At 43.8% G+C, this 20,365-nt stretch overlaps 2 protein-coding genes across 6 annotated transcripts; one reads left to right on the top strand and one right to left on the bottom strand.

The window, feature by feature from the left end:
* Window positions 1-7: 7 nt before the first annotated feature.
* rnf41l (ring finger protein 41, like) lies at window positions 8-5,860 on the top strand. Of its 3 annotated transcripts, none has more exons than XM_027286800.1 (8): window positions 8-22; window positions 1,281-1,434; window positions 1,540-1,789; window positions 1,904-2,110; window positions 2,282-2,421; window positions 3,414-3,576; window positions 3,665-3,785; window positions 4,782-5,860. In XM_027286800.1, the coding sequence occupies exons 4-8, from the start codon at window positions 1,905-1,907 to the stop codon at window positions 5,163-5,165; spliced, it is 1,014 nt and encodes a 337-aa protein (XP_027142601.1). In that variant the 5' UTR covers window positions 8-22; window positions 1,281-1,434; window positions 1,540-1,789; window position 1,904; the 3' UTR covers window positions 5,166-5,860. The 3 variants fall into 3 exon arrangements, with proteins under 3 accessions (XP_027142601.1, XP_027142603.1, XP_027142602.1); XM_027286802.1 differs by having other exon boundaries at window positions 1,901-2,110; XM_027286801.1 differs by lacking the exon at window positions 8-22 and having other exon boundaries at window positions 1,218-1,434.
* A 105-nt stretch (window positions 5,861-5,965) lies between these two features.
* virma (vir like m6A methyltransferase associated) lies at window positions 5,966-20,277 on the bottom strand. Of its 3 annotated transcripts, none has more exons than XM_027286798.1 (27): window positions 20,159-20,277; window positions 19,607-19,719; window positions 17,139-17,225; window positions 15,481-15,529; window positions 15,234-15,396; window positions 14,970-15,089; window positions 14,534-14,779; window positions 13,273-14,003; window positions 12,896-13,033; window positions 12,576-12,802; window positions 11,945-12,472; window positions 11,686-11,840; window positions 11,514-11,596; window positions 10,894-10,987; window positions 10,015-10,403; window positions 9,741-9,896; window positions 9,425-9,660; window positions 9,092-9,341; window positions 8,774-8,991; window positions 8,536-8,668; window positions 8,250-8,390; window positions 8,013-8,167; window positions 7,760-7,856; window positions 7,185-7,351; window positions 6,739-7,088; window positions 6,479-6,625; window positions 5,966-6,381 (listed from the first exon to the last, which is right to left on the bottom strand). In XM_027286798.1, the coding sequence occupies exons 1-27, from the start codon at window positions 20,219-20,221 to the stop codon at window positions 6,146-6,148; spliced, it is 5,472 nt and encodes a 1,823-aa protein (XP_027142599.1). In that variant the 5' UTR covers window positions 20,222-20,277; the 3' UTR covers window positions 5,966-6,145. The 3 variants fall into 3 exon arrangements, with proteins under 3 accessions (XP_027142599.1, XP_027142600.1, XP_027142598.1); XM_027286799.1 differs by having other exon boundaries at window positions 14,564-14,779; XM_027286797.1 differs by having other exon boundaries at window positions 12,576-13,033.
* Between the last annotated feature and the right edge of the window lie 88 nt (window positions 20,278-20,365).

Genomic DNA, 20,365 nt, shown 5'->3' with positions numbered 1-20,365 from the left:
GGAGAGGAGTTTGTGTGCGGAGGTAAAGTGATAATAATAATACATTTTATTTCATAAGCGCCTTTCTGTCACCCAAGGACATCTTACAATAAATCTACAGTTACCTATTTAAGACGTATTTTTATATGCTGATACTGTTTTTACATTGATTTGACATTATACAGCATATTTTGTCTTGTTCCCACCACCTGCTTTGACATTAAAATACGTTTATTAAAGTCAATAAAGAACGTTTAAATATAATATTTATAAGTGAAACCTTCCACACATGCATGCTGCACTTTAAACAGTGTATTCTCTGTACAGTCTCACAAAGACTAAATTCTTTAGAAGGTTTTAGATTTACATATTGTTCACTGTTACTTGGCTTTTATTATACTGTCGCTGGTTTTATTCACTGTTACTTGGCTTTTATTATACTGTCGCTGGTTTTATTTAACTGTTATTTATACATGTGTATATATTGTTAAAATATGATATTGTATAGGTGTATAGTATTAAAGTTTTGTTTTCTTGCTATTACTTACTATCTCACTTACCGTTTGGGAGCTGCTGTAACAAAAACAGTTTCCCTGTGGGGATTAATAAAGTATTTCTGATAAATGATCTGAACTAATCAACAGTAATTAAGTACACTGACCCAAGTACAATTCTAAGATGCTTGCACTTTATTAGAGTATTTGAATTTATGCATATTATGCTTTAATTTCAGGGCAATATTGTACAATTTCTCCCTTATATTCATTTGACACTTATAGTACATTAAATAATAACATTTCAAAACCCATAATGAGCATATACAATGCCCAAAAGTTTATAAAATAGTTATAATAATATAAACTATAAATATAAACTATTTTCTGTAATAATTTATCCTCATCAGGGTCACAGTGGGGCTGGAGCCTATCCCAGCTGACTTTGGGTAAGAGGCAGGGTACACCCTGGACAAGTCGCCAGTTCATCACAGGGCACATAGAGACAAACATTTCACACTCACATTCACATCTACAGACAATTTAGAGTAACCAATAACCAATAATAATTGATTATATAAGACTGACAGGAGACATTCTGATGCATACTGTGAACTTATAGTTATAGTAACACAGTGAAAAGGGTTTTTACATTGTGGTATATCTCTGATGAATAAGTAAAGGATTTGAACACTTCTTCCACCGTTGAGTCTAAAACAGAAGAAGTTAAAGAATATAAAGAGACTGCATGAGTCCAGAGGTTTGGGTTGCTCTTTGATTTCTGTGGTTTGTGTCATCTGATGTCAGGCAGTCTGTAATCCAATCGAGGAGAGCGAGAGAGAGTGTAATCCATGTTAATCCCACATACAGAGAGAGAGAGCAAGAGACCTAGGACAGGGTGGATCATTAGGAGACAGAAACAGTTGAAGGGCAGCAGTAATCTCTGAACTCAGCTTTGTTGGTAAGGCAGCGACTCCACTGCAGAAACTGTCTCTTTTTAAGTGTGAGCGTCTCTTCTCCTGTAATTCTGTCTGTCTCTCTGATCTGATCTGATCTCACCTGACAGCTGCCTGCCGGTGTGTCCTGAACCCTCGTTGTCACGGAAACCTCTCCATGGAGACGCACTCCCAAAGGTAGGGGAGGGCTTTAAGGGAAAAGGAGACCCTCACCTTGATGGAGCAACAAGTCAAAGGAGCGAGGATGAAGGAGGAAAGGCTGTAGTTGTGGAGGAATAAGAGGAAGGGAAGAAGAGGAGAGGAAATCAACAGAAAGAAGGAAGAAGAAAGAGTTGGATGAAGTGAAAGTTACTTTGTCAGGTAGGAATATTATTGTCAGTCTTATTAATAAAAAAAAGATTTTCAAATAGGATCAGACAAGAGTTTTATTCTGACCCTTTGCTATGTTTGTGTAATCTTTCTGTGTGGCAGCAGGATGGGCTATGATCTGGAGAGGTTTGTGGGCTATGTGAATGAGGGTCTTCTGTGCTGTGTGTGCCGGGACGTGTTGGAGCGCCCCCTCCAGGCGCCCTGTGAACATGCCTACTGCAGCGCCTGCATCAGCAGCTGGCTGCTCCATCATCACTCCTGTCCCGAGGACAGACTGCCACTAGATGTGGGCAGCCTCAAACCACTGTACAGGTCCGTCTACATCATCTCTGCATACATGTGTCTTTTATTGCCTCTTTATTGCAGTAATTATAATTCTTAAGTTACCTAAATGTCTTTCTACTATTCATGTATAATCATCGTCCACTTAAGTTATGTACACTTGTTCAATCTAAGTGTTATAAATTCTGCTTTTGTTGACAGGTACATGCGTAACGACCTGACCCGTCTGCAGATCCGTTGTGTGAATGCAGGGCATGGTTGTGAGGTTGTCTGCTCCCTGGAGAGCCTGCACACACATGAGGATGAGTGTGAGTTTGCCTTCGTATCCTGCTCTAACACAGGTATGAAACCTCACACTGAGCTCATCTAATGTGCCATTTGTTATAATTATCACTACTATTTGTGGTTGTTAAATTGTTATCCATGTGGATGTGTGGTATATGAAGGTAATGTGACACCTGTGTGTGTGTGTGGGAGCAACAGGTGGCTCTTTTGTTGTCATGGCTACCTCCTAAACTAGCGCACCTATGGGACTTGAAAGCCCCCAAAGACCTCACACAGAGTGCATTCAGGGTCAACTTTCCATCACTCTTTAATGAGCAATTTCAAAGTGTGTATGTATATACAAGCATGTGCTCACATTGTGACTGTGACCTGTCGTTGGCAGGTGGGGAGTACATATGTTTCCACTGTGGTAGGTACAGAGCATGCTGTGTGCGCATGCTGTGTGGCTTTTTGCAGTGTTCAGTACGTCAAAGCAACAAAGAGTTTTACACATCATTGAACCTGATATTTCTGTTATGGTTAATGATTGCTGTGATCTGTGAGGAGTTACTATGTTTAGTCAAAGATGAAGCGTAATAACTGCAGTGAGGTGTGTAAAAGTTGCCATGGTCGATATGTTCAAGGGTGGAAAACAGTTATATATCTTTATACCACAGATAAATACTCAATTTTGTTTAATTCTGCTCTATTTTCTCTGATTTTTTAAGATTTATCCTTGAAAGAATTACTGAATATCAAACTATTATGTTGTGGCAGAGTCAGCAACATATTCTCTTTGGGTTTCCAATGAAGTTTTAACCTTGTAAGGTAATCTGAGACACAATTGTCCACACTTTAAAAGCTAAACTAAAATGGAGAAGGGTTGGTTGTTGTCTTCATGGATGCATGACCATATCTGACCGAAAATTTTATAACTTTAAACACAAGTTATCTGCATTGAGGAATATTTTGGTACTGTTTTCACTCCTGTTGTACTGCTGTGACTTGTAGGAAGTTTCAATGGTCGCTTCATGTGAGTCTTGTCTATCTCTGGGCTGTGTCCTCTCAGGTTGTCCTGTGCAGGTAGAGAGGCGGGGTTTGGAGGCTCACCTGTCAGAATGTAACTTCCGGAGCAGGGAGTGTCCCAATGGCTGCGGCCACACCCTTCTCTCCATCGACCAATCACAGCATAACTGTGTGGCAGAGCTGCGCACTGAAGTGGAGGTGCTCAGGTATGTAAAAAAAAATTTGTTTGTATAAAAATGTTTCTCCTAATACTTTTCTAGATCATAATTGTATCTCAATAAACTTTCATGACAGGGCAGAGATGCTGTGCAAGGTGGACGAGATCAGACGAGAGATGGAGTCTCGGCTGGACTCACAGAGGAGACACATGGTGCAGAAAGAGTCCCAGCTGAAGAATGAGGTGGAGGAGCTCAAGGTGACCTGACCTGTCAATCCTTCTCATGTATTTAGCTCATCGGCTTTTAATGCAGCAACAACAGCGCTGAAGGGAAGAGTTGAGGTACTGGCACATTTCTTGAGCCCCCAGTTAGTGAGCGCTATAACAGTACATTTACAAAACTACAGAACATCTCAGAGAAATATGTGCTTTCTTACTTCCCTTCATCTAATGGCATGTATTAGATCATTTAAACTACCCAACAGAACAGTTTGTGTCAGTTTCTACCACACAAATGTACAAAATACTTCAGTTTCCAAGTTAAATCTTGAAGCTTTTACTGAACAGTCTCATCTCAAGGTTAGTGTATTTTTTTGTAGAGCTTCTTTAGCAGTTTCCTTGGAAATATTAATGCTCCTTTTTTCTAGTTTTTCTGAGCACCTGCATAGATAGATACTTTATTGTCCTCACAAGGGCGTGTTGCCACAGTCTGTACAAAGCCTCACAGAAAATTAGTGTGAAGGATGAGTTGACGGGGTGGCTGAGGTCATGTGGTATACTTTGTGCTCTGTGTGTAATGGCTTTACTGTTGAGTTCTGAGAGGTTAGGGATGGGGAGACTACTGATTTTGAAGATGTGGTGTGTGACGTGTGAGTTTATTCTTACTGAAGGCAGGTTGGACTCTACTTTTGTATAGCAGTAACAAAAGGTGCGGGGCAACAGAAAGTGCTTTAAGATTGCAGATGGTGATAGTTTCAGATAGTTTCATTATTGATGCGTATGGGGTTGTGAGCTGAGCTGTGAGTGCTGATGTATTGATGATCAGTTCTTTTGTTTTCTCAACTTTCAGTTGGTAAGGAAATAAATCTTTAGTATTTATTCCTCAGGATGATAACTTTTACTGTTGGTCTATTTGTCCTTAAACCTTCAGTGGGATCTAACTGTTTCCTCCACCACTGTAAATAATGGAAAAAAAAGCCTACGCTGTGAACCATTTTGGTGCATGTTCAGTAATCTTGTGTCCTCTCCTTGCAGGGTCAGTTGTCCCGTGTGATGTGTGATATGCGAGCGCTGTTAGGAGCAGAGCGCCTGAGAAGACAGGAGCTGGCAGAAGCAGAGCTGGAGAAGAGGGAACTGTTGGAGCTCCTCAGAAACCTGCAGCCAACCAGGAGTCAGCAACAGGAAGCCAGGGACCAGCAGCTGACATCTGGATGGGAACTACACACCGAGCTGACAAGACACCAGCAGAGGGAGGCGTCTTTACACGCCTCAAGTCTATCGCTGCATTCAGCTCAAGCCATAAATATATCGGGTCCACCTCCATCACCTCAGCTGGGAGAGGGGGTGCGCAAGGGTGGAACCAGGAGCCTGACTCTAGACTGCATCAAGAGGAAGACCCGGGAGGTGACGGTCATCTGAGTAGACCTTACTGGTTGGAGATTAGCCAAACCAGAAAAGAAAAATTAAATCTTTATTTTTTTAATATTTGGCATGCATGAATGCACATACACTAAGCTCTGTAATTACTGACATCAGTTCTAGAGTTTTAAATCTTTTGATTTTGTAAATGAAAAATATTGTCTGCAGTGGAATGAAGTAATGTTTGAAATGCATATTTTCATGTAACTCTACAAACTGAATGATCTTTTAAATGTAGGCTTACGTGAAAGTGAATAGACCCGATTGTGTCTGCAAACAGATCAGTGTGTAATGTCTCTTTGATTTTGTATCAAAAATTTAAATCATTTTAATTTAAATAATCTGATTATAGTATTTTTGTTTGTCAAATGTGTTCTGCAAGAACTTGGTTACACTGCAACTTTTACATTTTTAAGTAACCAAAATCCTAAAAATGTTGGACTCACAATGTGTAATATTTCATAGATTTTCTCGCTCCAACATTAGGCATGCAAAGAGACTCTTGGAAGACAGCTGGCATAGTTTTCATGTTATACTGTAGGGTACAGTTTGTGGTAAAAAAAACGAACAAACAAGATTTTTATCTATAATCTCCATAAATACTACAGGACTGCATGGATCATGAATATAATCTTACACATTAGTACGATTACTTGGATGTCCTGATGCTGCAGCTGGCAAAGCCATGTACCACAAAAGTCACTTTAGTGTTGCACAATTTGGCCCTTATGAGTCACCGTCATCATCGTCTGCATCGTTATTTCATCCGCTGTTTGCTTAAAAAAAATCAAAGTATAAGCTTGATTTCTATGACCTTTATTCTCTGAATACAACTCATGATAACAAAACATAAAACATCAACACAGAGTCTGTACGTTGTGACAACATCATCCCACCACGTTTCCATGGAGACAGTATATTTAATATCCTGCTTGGTCCATATGTTGCCATGAAAGGCTACAGTCATTGCCCAGGTGAGTTTACCTGGTGAAGGAGCGAACGTGTCTGCCCCTCCCGCCTCCGCTCCCTCCCCCACCGCTGAACTTGCTCCCCTGAGATCCTCTACCCCCTCCTCCTCCTCCTCCACCTCCACCTCCCCCTCCAGCACTGCCGCCACCGCCGCCTCCTCCTCCTCCCCCTCCCCCGCTAAGCCACGACAGTCCAGCGCCTCCTCTTCCACGTGGAGCTCGATCCCGTGGAGCCAGTCGATATGCACCTGGAAATAACGGAGACAAAAGCATTTTAAATTCAGTGTTTTGAAGTTCATAGAGCAAAAATCAAGCAAAGGGTGTGTGTGTATATCAACTCCATACTTGCTGGGGGTTGTCTGGAGGGCAGTGGCCCACGTGTGAAGTTGCTCTGGCCTCCGCGGGGTTCACTGTAGGTTCCTCTGTGGGTGACGGCTGGAACTTGTCCACTCCATGAGGAACCTCGGCCTCCTTCTCTGCGAGTGTAGTTACCTAAAGACCCAAAGAGAGAAGATTTATCTCCCTCTGCTGGTCAACAAGTGGTTCTGACTGACTACTACTATAGCGGGCAGCCACTTCATGAATGTGTGTGTCTGTGTACGTACCGGACAGCAGTACGCCTTTAGGTTGTGGTGGAGTGAAAAAGCGAGTCTGGCTGTGGAAGGTGGCTCTGCCTCTGTTGCCAGTGAACAGTCCTCTGGTGGGGGGTTTGGGGGAGCTCTTGGGCGGCCGTTTAGGGGGCAAAAGTCCAAGAGGGGTTGTAATATCTTTAAACTCAGCCGCCACAAAGTCATCAACGTGCATACTGGGAGGACGGGAGGTGTTCTGTTTGCGCTGGCGGAAGATGTCGTGGGGTCGGCAGAGATTCTGTCCAAACCCTCCTCGACCTCCACGGCCGCGAGGAACAGCCATGATGTGGGCTCTCTTTGCAGGCTCGACGTAGTCTGATTTACCGCTACAGACACAAGCACGAGATGAGTTGATTCAAACAAGATGTTATTTCTCTGCAAAGAATACAGAACATATATGTAACCGAGCATTGGGACTGTACCTTGATGTGATGAACGTCTCGTGCTTGTGTTTGCCCAATCTGAAGCCTTTTGCAGCCTTCGTGTGACCGGGCGAGGAGGGCTCAGACAGGAAGGATCGCTCCAGCTCTGCCTTCAGGTCCAGCTCTGGACAACACTCCTGAGCCAGACCCACCAGATCCACCTTCACCTGCCACACGCACACAAAGTGGCAATCATAGATAAAATGCCCACCCACAAACAGACTTCATAACTCTACATCATCATGTGTGATTAAAAAAGTTGAATAATTATGTTTCTGCATTCATGGGTGAGTATTTAATGAACACTGATTTTTTTATGGCATTCAAAAATCCAATTAAAGCTCCATGTGATTTATTAGAGTTAAATAGCTCTAAGTTGGGAGGAAAATGTGTTTGCCCTCGGGTTGTCACTAATGTAGTAATTATCATTTATTATCTGACTCAATACAATCCTAAAATAGTAGCACAGTACAGCTTTCCAACTGCTGGCACTCTGACCAAATACTGCAATGAAGAGGAAATATGTCAATTTTATAACAGTGTTGTGAAAGTGCGTGCACACATAACACACTTACCATATCAAGGTCTGCTTCTATGTCATCAGTTTGGAAGGGCGAGAACCACAGAGTCTTCAGCTGTTCATCAAGAGCTTCTGACACAATAAACACCGTCCTACAGATAACAACACACAGAGGCAACATGTGCTTATTATTACAGAGAGGCAAGTAATGCATGAGTAGTATATCTGAGAAAGCTTCAGTCCTGAGTCATATTTATTGATGGTAACTGCTTCCCTTTGACTAATGACTGAAGTATGTCACTTTGTACCTGTGATTAAACTGGGCCCCAAGTGTCTCGGGTGGTGGCAGGGTGGGCTCAGTATCAACTACAGGAGGTGTGTCTGTAGCCGTCTCCAGTGTCTGCCTCAGAACAATTACATTGTCCAACATCGGCTCCAGTGATTCGTCCTCCTTACACAGTTTCTTTAGACAAACACACAGACACAGAGTTAGTTAACTGCCAAGGAGGCATCGACTTTTACTTACACATGTGCATAATTTATACCGTAATCTGTTTCTCTAATGTAGGGAGTGGATGGGACTCGGACTCTTCCCACTGCAGCAGAGTTTTCATCTCAGAGCCTGACAGTAACCGTGGAGCAGTGAAAGCAGACTCCTCACCGGACCCCTGGCCCTCATCAACACACTGGAATAAAACAAACAGATCCAACAATAAAAATCCAACTATCAAATAATCACTTGTATAGTTACTAAGACAGCATGTACACTCTTAGTAAACATAGTGTTACTTCCATGCAAACGAAGAACCAGCTATAAAAGCAGGTACTGACCATTGTTTCTGTGTTGACGATCTGTCTGAGGAAGTCAAGCAGAGCTGAGAGGAGATCTGCTGAGTCCTTGTTGAAGGGAAACACCAATCTCTTCAACAGCGAGCACAAACCTGCACCATGTTTCTTCAGAGCACTGAAACAAAAGTAGATGTTTGACTAAAAAAACTAGACTACGGCTCCTAGAACCAGAAGAGATTATGAAAGGAGACAGTAGTACAGCCAACGAGAGAGCATTTACACTTTGAGGTGGTAGAGTCCATAGTCGTGCTCGGTGAGGAACGTCAGAGTCCTGATACAGGTGAGGAGAAGAGGTACACTGCTGTCTGCATTCCCCAAAACCTCCAACAAGGCGTTGCACACGGATGACATCATCTCTCGCCCTGGAAGAGCATTGGCCAGCTGCTCAGCCTCCGACAGGCAGCCTTCCCCAGGTGCTGATACCACCAGAGAAATATCCTGGTGAAGACGAAGGTTGATATTTTTTTTTAGCTGTTATCCTTTTCCCTGTAAGGACTTGTTGATATATGTTTGTCTTCATGTGCACTATACCGCTTACCTGGTCACACAGTGACTGTAATATTGTCCCCACTAGTTCGCTGCATTGCTGCTGCTGTAAGGAGTGGTCAGCTGGAGGAACCAACAGAGACAGGAGCAACGGAAACAGATCGGCCAGTTGTTCGTCTCCAGACACGGACCCGGACAAGAGGTGCAGCGCTGCACTCTTACAAGCTTTCTGTGACACCAGAGCGTCCATCAAAGAAAGCAGACGCAGGACTTGGCCCCAGCACACAGCTTTCCCCTCCACCCTGCAGTGAGCACATGGCGTACACTTAAAATACAATTCCCGGCATAAACACAAACAATTGAGTGTTTGTTGTTTTTTACTCACGGTTGCAGCTCCTCCAACAGCAGCTCCAGCAGAGTCTTCATGATGAGCGTTGCGGTGGGTGAAGACAGGTCTGCCAGCTGAACACACATTCTCCTCAACATGGCCAGGAGAGGAGGGCAGGTGGTGACACACACACACCTCAACGCCTCGGAAAACACTTTCCACTGTGCCCGTATGTGCATGCTCCACAGTTTTCTTGTGTTCAAGGCTACAGCCACATCTTGGACTGATATCACCTAAGGAGCCAAAGGTCTGTTAGTATAAAGGGCCAGGACAAGAAGTACAGGGTAGATGGGTGACAAGTAGGATGAGTTACCTGAGTGCTCTGCATTGGCAGTGGAAGAGGTAGGAGCTCAGACAGCAACGTCAGACCAGAGAACAGACCTTCAGGAGCTTTGAGCAGTGAGCCCAAAACCTCCTTAAGCATCAGAGACCATGTGTTACTGGCCAGAGTCTCTTCTGTATGAGTCACCTGCACCAAAAACACAAAAACACACACACTGACTCAGAACGATGACCACAAATGAGACTGTTTGCACACTATTTCTTAGCTAACGCAACATGCCTGTCCTCTTGGCTCAATCACACACCTCTTCATTAACACCTTGCGTGAAGGTGAGTAGTACATCAACGATAAGCGCCTGCACTCTGGTCTCCTCTCCGTCTAAACGTCCAGACGCGGGGATGGAGCACACTATCATGTGGAGCGTCACCAACACGTTGGCCACGCGAGTGTCCCTGAATTGGAATGCTCCCCCGCGCAGCAGCTCTGTCAGCATGGTGCGCAGCAATCGCAGCGTGCTGATACAAATACTGAGGATCATGCAGCGCTGCGGTGTGGGGCCCATGTGTCCATGCACACGCCATGGCTGCAGCAACACGCTGCACAACTTTTGCAGGACGCGCACACAAGTATCCAAACCCTCGCCGGAGAACAGCTGAACGCCTGCGAGACTCCACTTGAGGTCCCTCTGCTGACCTGTAGAAAGGAGACACGATGGAAAAATGTGTCCAAAAGTGAACAAAATCTGTCTCTTCTGCTACTGTTGCAACACTTTTGAATGGATGGATCTTCATTTTGTCTGCACTCATGGATGCACATGTATGTACACATTCCTGCCAACGGTCTCTCACTATTTCACCGATCTGCAGGTGTCAAAAAATGTCAAAAATTTATGTCAAAAAACGCAGTAATGCAGCAGCAAAGGTAGTGAGGAATAAAACTACAAGCTAGGAAAGAGCTTTTCAAATGTTTTATGAGACAGAAAATCCATTCAACACTTCATTCAACTCCAAGGATACGTACAATAAGATCGAAACATGTAACCTCGAGGTCTAACAATCCTGTTGAATGGATTTTCTTTTTGAGTGTGAGTATGGTCTCTGACCAGTCTGGTATGGTCTCTGCAATGACAATGTGACAATTTTATCAGCTCGATTATTACAGAAATCATGTTTGGTGTCTTTACCTTCTACAGGAGGTGGGGGGCAGGCAATGTGATAAAGGACCCTGAGAGCAGTGACCAGTCCAGTTCCCTCAGCAGTCAACACATTTTCCACATTCTGAATCAAGAGAGGACACTTTTTAAATGACATACATCTATCTTATTTGCATATTACCTTACTCAAACATCGTACAGAGTATCCTGTTTGAGCAGTTCAGACTTGTTGGTGACGCTCTGCATTCCAAAAGATATACTGTATATCTGGAGGGCTCTAATGTACAGAATTACACAAAAACATATAGATAGTTGAGTGTGACTTAAAGAAAAACCTCTTGCTTTGGTCAGCCAGCTTCTTATCAAATGTGTACGGTTTTCCTTTGACAATAACGTCAAATAAGCTCTATAAATCTTCATTGAATAAAACTTTATTAAAAGGCTGATGGAGTCCCTAAATTAAATATTATAGACAAATCATTGGCAGCCGTCCGAACTCTACCAACTGAAGAAATTTGTCACTCAATGAATTAATAGCAGTTATTAGTCCACTAAACTGTCTACAGGTGATACTGGAAGATGAAGGCTCATACAGTTACTGAGAATGAAAACGTATAGAAATGTTGCTTTACTTCAGCTGTATGTTGTACCTGTTTGATGTAGTCTATGAGGGTGGGGATGCTGCCAATCTCAAAGCGGAGTTTTTCCAGAGGCTCCAGCCATTTGCAAAGCTCTGAAGTACAAAGACCAAAACTTTAATAATCAAGAAACACATACACACTAAAAAAATGTTGTGTATAATAAGATACTGGTAATACGTACCCTGTAACTTGGCATTGGTGTCATCAGCCTTAGCTATGGAGAGGAGTGGGGCGGCATATTGTTCCATCATCCGCAGTTCATTAGAGGTCTGAACTACTAGTAGCACCAGCATACAGGCGTAGTTATAGGTCACTGCTTTGCGAGCTTTGGCCTCACTACAAGAAAAGAACACAACAAATACTCAGAAATCGCACAGGTCCCGGAAATATCATCAAGTCATACAGATAGAGACACATGGAGAACGGGAAGACGGCTGTACCCCTGTCCGTCCTTGCTGTGGTGCTGGAGCAGGGTGACCAGGCACGAGAGGTTGTTGTCCATGCTGAAAATGTGAGCCACAGCACTGCGACCAGTCTGTGTAAAGGTCATCAGGTAGAGTGCATGGAGCATGCCCAGTACCTCTGCGTTGTCACCTTCCTCTAGTCCAGCTCCTCCATCTCCCCCCGTGGCCACATGGCTCATAAGCTCTGACACACCCTGCAGAGCGTGCAGCGCCTGCATTAGCCACACACCGAAGCCCTCCTCACCGAACCCTGGCCCCGTGAGACCTCCCTCTCCCCCAGTGAAGGTGGTGTCCTCGCCCTCGGCTTCTACCATCGATGCCAGGAGACGCAGCAGCAGGTTAGTGGGAGTGGGCTGGGCGAGAAGGAAGAGCAGACCTGACTGGGTGAGCGACAGGAAGCGTAGGAGCTCTCTAACAGCTTGGGTGACACCGAGGTGGCCAGCTGCTGCGGCTGCTGACAACACCGCTGCTGTGCTCTCCAGGAAATGGCACGCGTGCATGTACCTGAGAAAGGAGTCAAGTGCATTATTACAAACCAATAAGTCACATTCAACTTTATATCTGAGCTCCTGCACTGTGTGAGGTTGGAGGTCACGTGTGTTTATACCTATACAGTGCTGGGTATGGATCGTCCCTCTCCTGTGGTCCTGTTATTCTAACAGAAGTGGGGAAGGCTTTCCCTGGTGGCTGCACCATGCAGTTAGGAGCCGTCTCCAGCAGGTGATGTAACTCTTCCAAGACCCCCGCCAGCCTATCAAGCTCAGCCTCACTCACAGGAGAGGAGCTAAGCGATGGTTCCTCCTCCATGGGGCTCTCGACGTCCTCCATCTCCTCCTGAAAATGACAGTCATGATCATCATGAAAGAAACACAGTCTTTGAAATACGTATGCATGTGTAAATGAGAGTGTTTGAGAGTGTGTGTCTACCTGCTGTGGTTCGCTAAATGCTGCTGCTGCTCGCTGCAGGTCGACCAGTACCTCGTACATGTGGCTTTTCTGTAATATAGCGTTGCCGGCTGTTATGACCCTCACCGTTTCTTCACGCAGGAACAGCTGGACTAAACGCTATGAAAGGACGTGAAGTTTAGTGTCAAATATGAATGAGACAAAAATTCATCATATTGTTCAAACAGTATTTTTTATGATTGAAGCGGATTAGCTTCTGGGTCAATAAAATCGATTCATTGTGCTTTATTTGAAGACTGGCTCTCATTTCTCACTCTAGCTCTGGGGAAAACTTCCAACCTGAGATCCCTGCTGAGGAAATGTAGAAGAAAAAATGTCAGCAAAGAGAAGATTGTCACCTGATAGCCACTTTTCTCGGTCTCTCCTGCATGTAGGAAAGCCTCCACGCCAGCAGGAGCACTGATCAGAGCACCCAAAGCTCTCAGGATACTCAGCTTCAGTGTGGAGGAGACGTGGTCTGCGTTGAGCAGCTCCAGCAGGACATCCAGGGCCCCTTCACGCAGCAGAGTTGTGAGACCTTGTGGACAGTCTGCCAGGCATGACGCAAGCTTAGCACCAGCTTTCAGCTGTCTGAGGTTAAGAGCAATGGGTTGTGTGAGTGCAATCTCCATACTTAGTGCTTGGAGCGCCCATTGTGCTAAAACTCCAAGAGCTCCCTCCATCTCTGGCTCTCCTTGTTTGATTAAATAAGCCAACCCTTTGGCCAGAAGTCCAGTTGCCTCTTCCAGAGCTGTAACCCAGCGAGCATCTCTGTCATCTCCAATACTAGTTAGTAGCTCTTTCAACTGTGCAACCGCCTCAGCCTCCTCTCCGACCACTGCTCCTTCTGTTCCACCAGGGTCCCTGGGTTCCTCCACACTGGCCTTCTCAAACTGGGTATCAAAGCGGGTCTTGTACGGAGGGGTGAAGAAGAGTAGGGGTCTGAGTTCTCGCTCGTATGGGTCATACTGGACAGGTGGGACAGACGCCAGGTCCTCGGGAGTGTAGTCCATGTCAAAGGTGGGCAGCTTGAAGCTACCGTTATCGAGATCATCCTCGTCACTGGAAATCTGCTCATAGCCATCGTCACCTGACAGGGCGGCAGAGAAGAAAAAGAAGAGAATATGTTATGACCAAGATTCTTAAGACCCCTTAAAAAACAGGCATGAATTGTGTAAAAATTAATAAAAATGAGGAGGCCAGCAACTACTACATATTACCTTGCTCATTCGTAAATGCACACACAAACCTTCTCAGACACGGCAGCGTCACTGCAAACATGCAGGGCTAGTTTGACATGCAGGATGTGACTACAGCACAAGCATCAGCCATGGCTGTGAGCATGTGTGAGATCTGTAGACCTCCACATGACCCACTCATGAATGTTGATCACAAGCATTCAGAGTAGCCCGGGCGTGGCCTAGCTGAGAGTTTGGAGTATCCAGCGGCTGTAGATAGATGCAGCATGCCAGAGTACACACTCTCTCTTCAACTATCACTCAGTTCCCAAATGGACCCTGCTCCCGCGGCCCCCTGAGAAGTCTGATGACCAAGGGGTTCAGGGCCGGACGTCCATTTGGGATTGTACACTATCCTACTCTCACAACATAACTCCCCTACCTTCCTCCATCTCCTCTTCCTCGTCCTCACCCTCATCTTCCTCCTCCTCTTCTTCCTCTTCCTCCTCTGGAACGCTCCCCTCAGTTCGTGCATCTTCCTCCTCCGGCTCCTCCTCTTCTTCCTCATCACCTTCTTCCTCTTGCTCGGCATCAGAATAGGCTTCATCAGCAGGCAGCGACCTTTCAGGTGACACGGCCTCCAGGTAGTCGTCACGGCCCTGGCACGGCTCATCTTTGACCACTCCCACTGTTCCATATTCACAAGTTTAAACATGCAAACTCTATATTCATCTAAAAGTAGAGGCTTACTCATACAAAGCAGATCACAGTGGTGTTTTTGCATGTTTATAACAAGTTTATAAAGATTACGGCACCATCTTTGTCAACAGTGACTAATAATAATGTGATATAATGAAATGTGCAGATGTACTTCTGACCTGGCACTTGGACTTGCTCTTCATCGTCATCATCGGGGGGTGGAGGCCCAGGTGGAGTACGAGGCCCTCTGGGTGCTGGTCTGGGTGGGCTGCCGTTGTACTGGTCATCTTTTTCCCACTCTAAAACACAAACAGACAGTACAATAGACTGACGGTAGAACAGGCAAATCAAGGAAAATAACTTCCTCTTTTGATGTTTTAGTTTCAGGAAGTGGGGGTGAGCGCGAGAACGTTGTTAGATAGTTTCGGCTTGATGGCGCCTACCTTGTTTGACGATCCTCTTGGGTCCGCTGGGCTGTTGAGGGGGTGGTGGTGGCGGAGGAGGGGGTGAGCCTTGATCATGTCCATGTGAGCGCTCTGCTGTCCCATACACCGCTACAGTCAGACTGGTGTACCAGCCACGCAGCACCAGGCCGTCTGTGTTCACCTGCACCCACAAACACATTTAGAAATTCACACATGGACTGAAAATACAAATGAAAATCCAAATTGTTTGTGGACGGAAATGTACCTTTCCGCTGGGTCGGAAGACGATGGACTTGTTCTCGTCATACTCCAGACTGAGGGTAGAAAGCAAGAACGGTCAAACATCAGAGAAATATTCTTAAACTTGCGTATGTTTGATATTTTTGTAAAATAGCATACGACTGCATTGAACGTTAGGAACAATCTGTAGATAAACCTCTATCCAACCAGCACAAAAATCACTGTGTCATTTTGTCTAAAAAGCACTTCCTCATCATCTTTTCCGTTTATCATCATTTCCTAGCAGCTCTCTATTGTCTACTCTTCATTAAAAAGGACATAACCTCACTTTTCTGCAGGTTTCACAAAGTTAAATTTAAGACTTTTAAAAAGGCCCTTTTAATAACCAAAGGAATGCAATGTAAAACCTGTTTCACAATCATAACAGTGAGAGAATATGCTGTAAAACCAGTAGGGATTACTTTTTTCCAGTACTTTTGAATGATATAATTACTCAAAGTAACACAACATGGGCTCAGATAGACAGTTTTTGTAGTTTGTTTTTGACAGTTGCTCAGTGAGACAATGAGCTTACCAGCTACTGTAGCCAGCAGTACAGGCTGACTGAAACACACAACCCCCAAAAAACAAACAAAAAAACCCCCCAAATTTATAACTGTATAACAACATCTCCAGACAGCCTGTGATTGGATACAAAAACATTGTATCACTTACATTACTGCCTACATCAGTAAATTACATTTATACCTTCTAAGGCCTTATCAAAGACCTGCAGGTACTCTGTAATATGCAAAAAAAGATTTATACTATTATATTTTCCTTCAATTTGGGGTTTTGTTGTGAGTTACAAGACCTGTATTGCTCAGATAAAAATATCTGAGTGGGACTGTGAGTGTCTTTGAAAGTGGTTCCAGGTAGACAGGGCAAAGTTTTAAGGTATCACGAATCAAAAAGGTCGGGAGCCGCTGGTCTGTGTTATACTGGGGTCCAAACAGTAAGGAATCAGTAATCAGAAAGTCATGTTTCCTGTTGCAAGAAGCCAAAATGTCCTGAAAAACTCATCTTGTATCATGGTTATATGGTTGATTCAAACCTCAGCTGACAAAACAGATTCTTGGGCCGAGAATCATCAGTCTAAACGCACTTCAATCAAATTTGTTTTTCACATTTGGAATATTTTAAAAGCAATCAGACAGGTTAAAGAAAAGTCTACTCCCAACTTTCCTGGCAGAGATAATAACTCGGGTGTGTCATATTTACAGTTTCCAACAAAGCTTTCACAATGCACACCTCTAAATACAAGTTTACGCTCCGCTGCCACCGTGCATACCTCTGTTATTATGAGGTTAGAATAAAAACATTTGACTCAAGAATTCAACTGCTCATCTATTTCACTTAGACCTCTAAGTGTTTATGTCACTTTCAGCTACTGTGTGGGTGGGGTTGAGTTTCTGGAGAGACCAGTTAGCCAGCATGGGAACAAAGAGACCTGAATCTGGGTGGGTGCGCACACACACACACCCCTCTGGCTTCAGGACTAAGATGTTACTGTGACTGGTTAAACAGGTGAGGCAGACATATGTATCTGAGGCACTTTTAGATGTAAAAGGGAAAATACAGAGATGGATGAGAGGCTAAACGTGAGAGAGAGGAGGGAGGGTGGGGGGTGAAAATCATCCTCACCTGCCCAGTCTGTGAAACGTGGGGTTGTTGGGTTTGGTGACATTGTTGAAGAACAGCTCCAACTGGAAGGCGTGAGGAGACGTCTCCCTAAAAACACAGAAACACTCTCATAGTAATGACAGTCGGAGCTCAGTCCCCTTGTTTCTAGAAGATTCAATAAGTATCAAGTTATCCATCAACATAGGGGTTTGAGATATAAAAGTGTACGCTGAGTGGCCACTAAATTAGATACACCTGTATAATTCAATACAACAGCAGTGCGATAAATACCTTTATGAAGTTTATAATGTTTAACAACTTTATTCATGTAGCGCCTTTTACAGCATGCTTTTACAACAAAACCACAACAAGTTAAAATCAATAAATCAATAAAAACTGGAATAAAATGTGACATAGAACATAAAAAGGTCATGGTCCTTTATTAGAAGTGTGTTTTTTTTAATAATTTAAAGGTTGACACAAATCACAGTTAAATGTGCTTTTGTACTGGGTTACATTATATTGAGGTGTTTTCTGTCCTTCCTATTTAGATACACGAGAATGTCAGAATATTATTTCATGACACCGTCACTAACTGAACATTATAGGCATCAAAGTAGAGAGAACAATTTGCACAGATGCACCTACTTTATCATGATATTTATTAATACTGCGATATAGAATCGTTTGTCTGTTGTGATAGGAGGAGGATTATCCAAATCAGCCACCTCTACACAACAGAGAGGACTGATCTGCTCAGGTTTGTCCATTGTTGAGCACTGAGCCTATTCATTCAGTTCAATTACATCACACCCAACAGTCTCAGTGGGAATCAGGACCCCACACAACAATGGAGCTCAAGTGTCACACTACTTACCTACAGGGATACACTTACAAATCAGGTATCTGTAGCAAAGAATCATATCCAGAGGCGATATATCACTAGCAATGAGGCCAATGATTTCCTCCTACTGGGGACACACAAATACAACATTCCTCTCCTTACCTTTACCTTTCTGATACCTGGCCTCTGGGTATCTGCTGATTCTGAGGGCAGATCAGATACCACAACTCTCTTGTCTCCAACTTAACACTGACAGAGAAACTATATTTATTGTTACTGCTCCAATCTGGTCACATACAGATCTCTGGCCTGTAAACGGCTGCGCTATAGAAGGAGTTTTATCTCTTCTGCCCCGGTAACCGCCATGTATTGAGAGAGCTATATGCATGATATATGGGTGGATAAGTGTGCTGGTGTTTAATGTATCTGTGTATTTATGTATTTAAGTCCCTACCTGCAGCTAGTATAGAATAGAAAGCTTTTATTGTCATTGCACAACAGACATAGTGTAAGCACAACGAAATTACAGGGGGCTTCAATGAGGTGCTGGTCCTAATATAGGTAACAGTATAGTATAGGATCAGTATAGACAAAGATAAAACCACAATATAAATACAAATGCAAAAAATAAAATATAGATGCTAAACAAAGAAGACAGGGGGTATTCATAAAAAGTGAACGCTGCATCTCGCTTGTATTTGCAAATGGTAAAAGCAAATACACACTTATTGCACATGAGGTTATTGCTCGTGACACACGGGTGAGATTATTGCACTGAAAGTTGTGAAGGTAAAGTTATTGCACAAGAGATTTTGCATGTTGGGGGGCTAGTGCATGTGTGCATTCAGGATGGTTATGGCTTTGGGAAAGAAACTATATCGGTCGTTTTCAGTTTATTGGGTAACCTAATATTTAATATTTACACCTTCTAAGGCCTTATCAAAGACCTGCAGGTACTCTGTAATATGCAGAAAAAGATTTATACTATTATATTTTCCTTCAATTTGGGGTTTTGTTGTGAGTTACAAGACCTGTATTGCTCAGATAAAAATATCTGAGTGGGACTGTGAGTGTCTTTGAAAGTGGTTCCAGGTCAGACAGGGCAAAGTTTTGAGGTATCACGAATCAAAAAGGTCGGGAGCCACTGGTCTGTAATATACTGGGGTCCAAACAGTAAGAAATCAGTAATCAGAAAGTCATGTTTCCTGTCGCAAGAAGCCAAAAAACCTCAGCTGACAAAACAGATTCTTGGGCCGAGGATCATCAGTCCAAACGCATTTCAAATCAAATTTGTTTTTCACATTTGGAATATTTTACAAGCAATCAGACAGGTTAAAGAAAAGTCTACTCCCAACTTCCCTGGCAGAGATAATAACTCGGGCGTGTCGTATTTACAGTTTTACAGGCTTGACCCACCTAATAGTTAATATTTTTTAAATCATTAAGATAAAGGGGATTGACAAATTATTGGAAACTTCTGGACGTGACATGATATAATCCAACAGCACCACAAAATGAACACATCAGTTTCAACAATAACCGACCCTCATAACCCAGAGGACGGATTCATTGCATTAGCTTTAGTCTAAGCAGATCTGATGGCTGTGTGTCAGGGTGTCTGTGAGTGTCTGTGAGTGTCTCTTACCCAAACGCTCTGCTGTCAGGTAAGTTGCTGTGCGCTTTGATTCCTGGAGGGATGACCCGCACCTCTGTGATCAGCACCCCGCACGGAAACCGCACCACGTCCACGTTGGTTAACTGAAGCACACACAGGACATGACAATGAATGCAAACATTAATGTGAACGGATGATGTGTGAATGAATAAACACAGATAGATCAGCCCGGCCTGTGGTAAACACATGACTTTAAAGTTAGCATTAGCCACTTGGCTAACTACAAACAGCGCAGGGTTGCAAAACAAAACAGCCGCCTGGCTTCGTGTACGCGGGTAAATAAAAACACTTTTAATAGGTATATTTTGTACGATAAGGTGTACACATGTGGGGGAGTGTGTGGTTTAAGAGAAGCCGTGAGCTGCAACATTATCACAACAACCGTTTGCTGCTAATGTGAGTTAGCCGAGCTCGTTAGCTTCAAAGTTGAGCCTCTAAAAAGTGCTGAACGAAACCGAGGAGAGTTTAGAGAGCGGGCAGCTCCGAGGTAAACAAACAGGAGCGAGGCTTCGTGAACTTTACCTCTGCACTCTGATGCTTGAACGTGTCTAAGAAGAGAAGCTCCGTGGAAGAGTCCCCCGCCATCGCTCTCTTGCTGTCCGTCGGCCGGGGGTAAACTTCCGCCAGGGGACGGTGATTACTTCCGGAGCACGGTCCTCCACGGCACATAAATATAGTTAATTTATTTTTTATTTATTTATAATAATTATTATATTATATTATATTATA

This window comes from Larimichthys crocea, chromosome XIII (genome assembly GCF_000972845.2).
Source record: "Larimichthys crocea isolate SSNF chromosome XIII, L_crocea_2.0, whole genome shotgun sequence".
Classification (NCBI taxonomy): Eukaryota; Metazoa; Chordata; class Actinopteri; family Sciaenidae; genus Larimichthys; species Larimichthys crocea.
The sequence above is the reverse complement of the archived record's forward strand: the minus strand, read 5'-3'. Positions and strand labels throughout refer to the sequence as shown.

Coding starts and splice junctions, on each gene's coding strand:
- rnf41l (XM_027286800.1), top strand. CDS start 1,905: ATGGGCTATGATCTGGAGAGGTTTGTGGGCTATGTGAATGAGGGTCTT. Junction 2,111..2,281: donor AGCCTCAAACCACTGTACAG/GTCCGTCTACAT, acceptor TTTTGTTGACAG/GTACATGCGTAACGACCTGA. Junction 2,422..3,413: donor CGTATCCTGCTCTAACACAG/GTATGAAACCTC, acceptor GTGTCCTCTCAG/GTTGTCCTGTGCAGGTAGAG.
- virma (XM_027286797.1), bottom strand. CDS start 20,221: ATGGCGGGGGACTCTTCCACGGAGCTTCTCTTCTTAGACACGTTCAAG. Junction 8,992..9,091: donor TACAGTCACTGTGTGACCAG/GTAAGCGGTATA, acceptor CGTCTTCACCAG/GATATTTCTCTGGTGGTATC. Junction 7,857..8,012: donor GGGGCCCAGTTTAATCACAG/GTACAAAGTGAC, acceptor TGTTATCTGTAG/GACGGTGTTTATTGTGTCAG.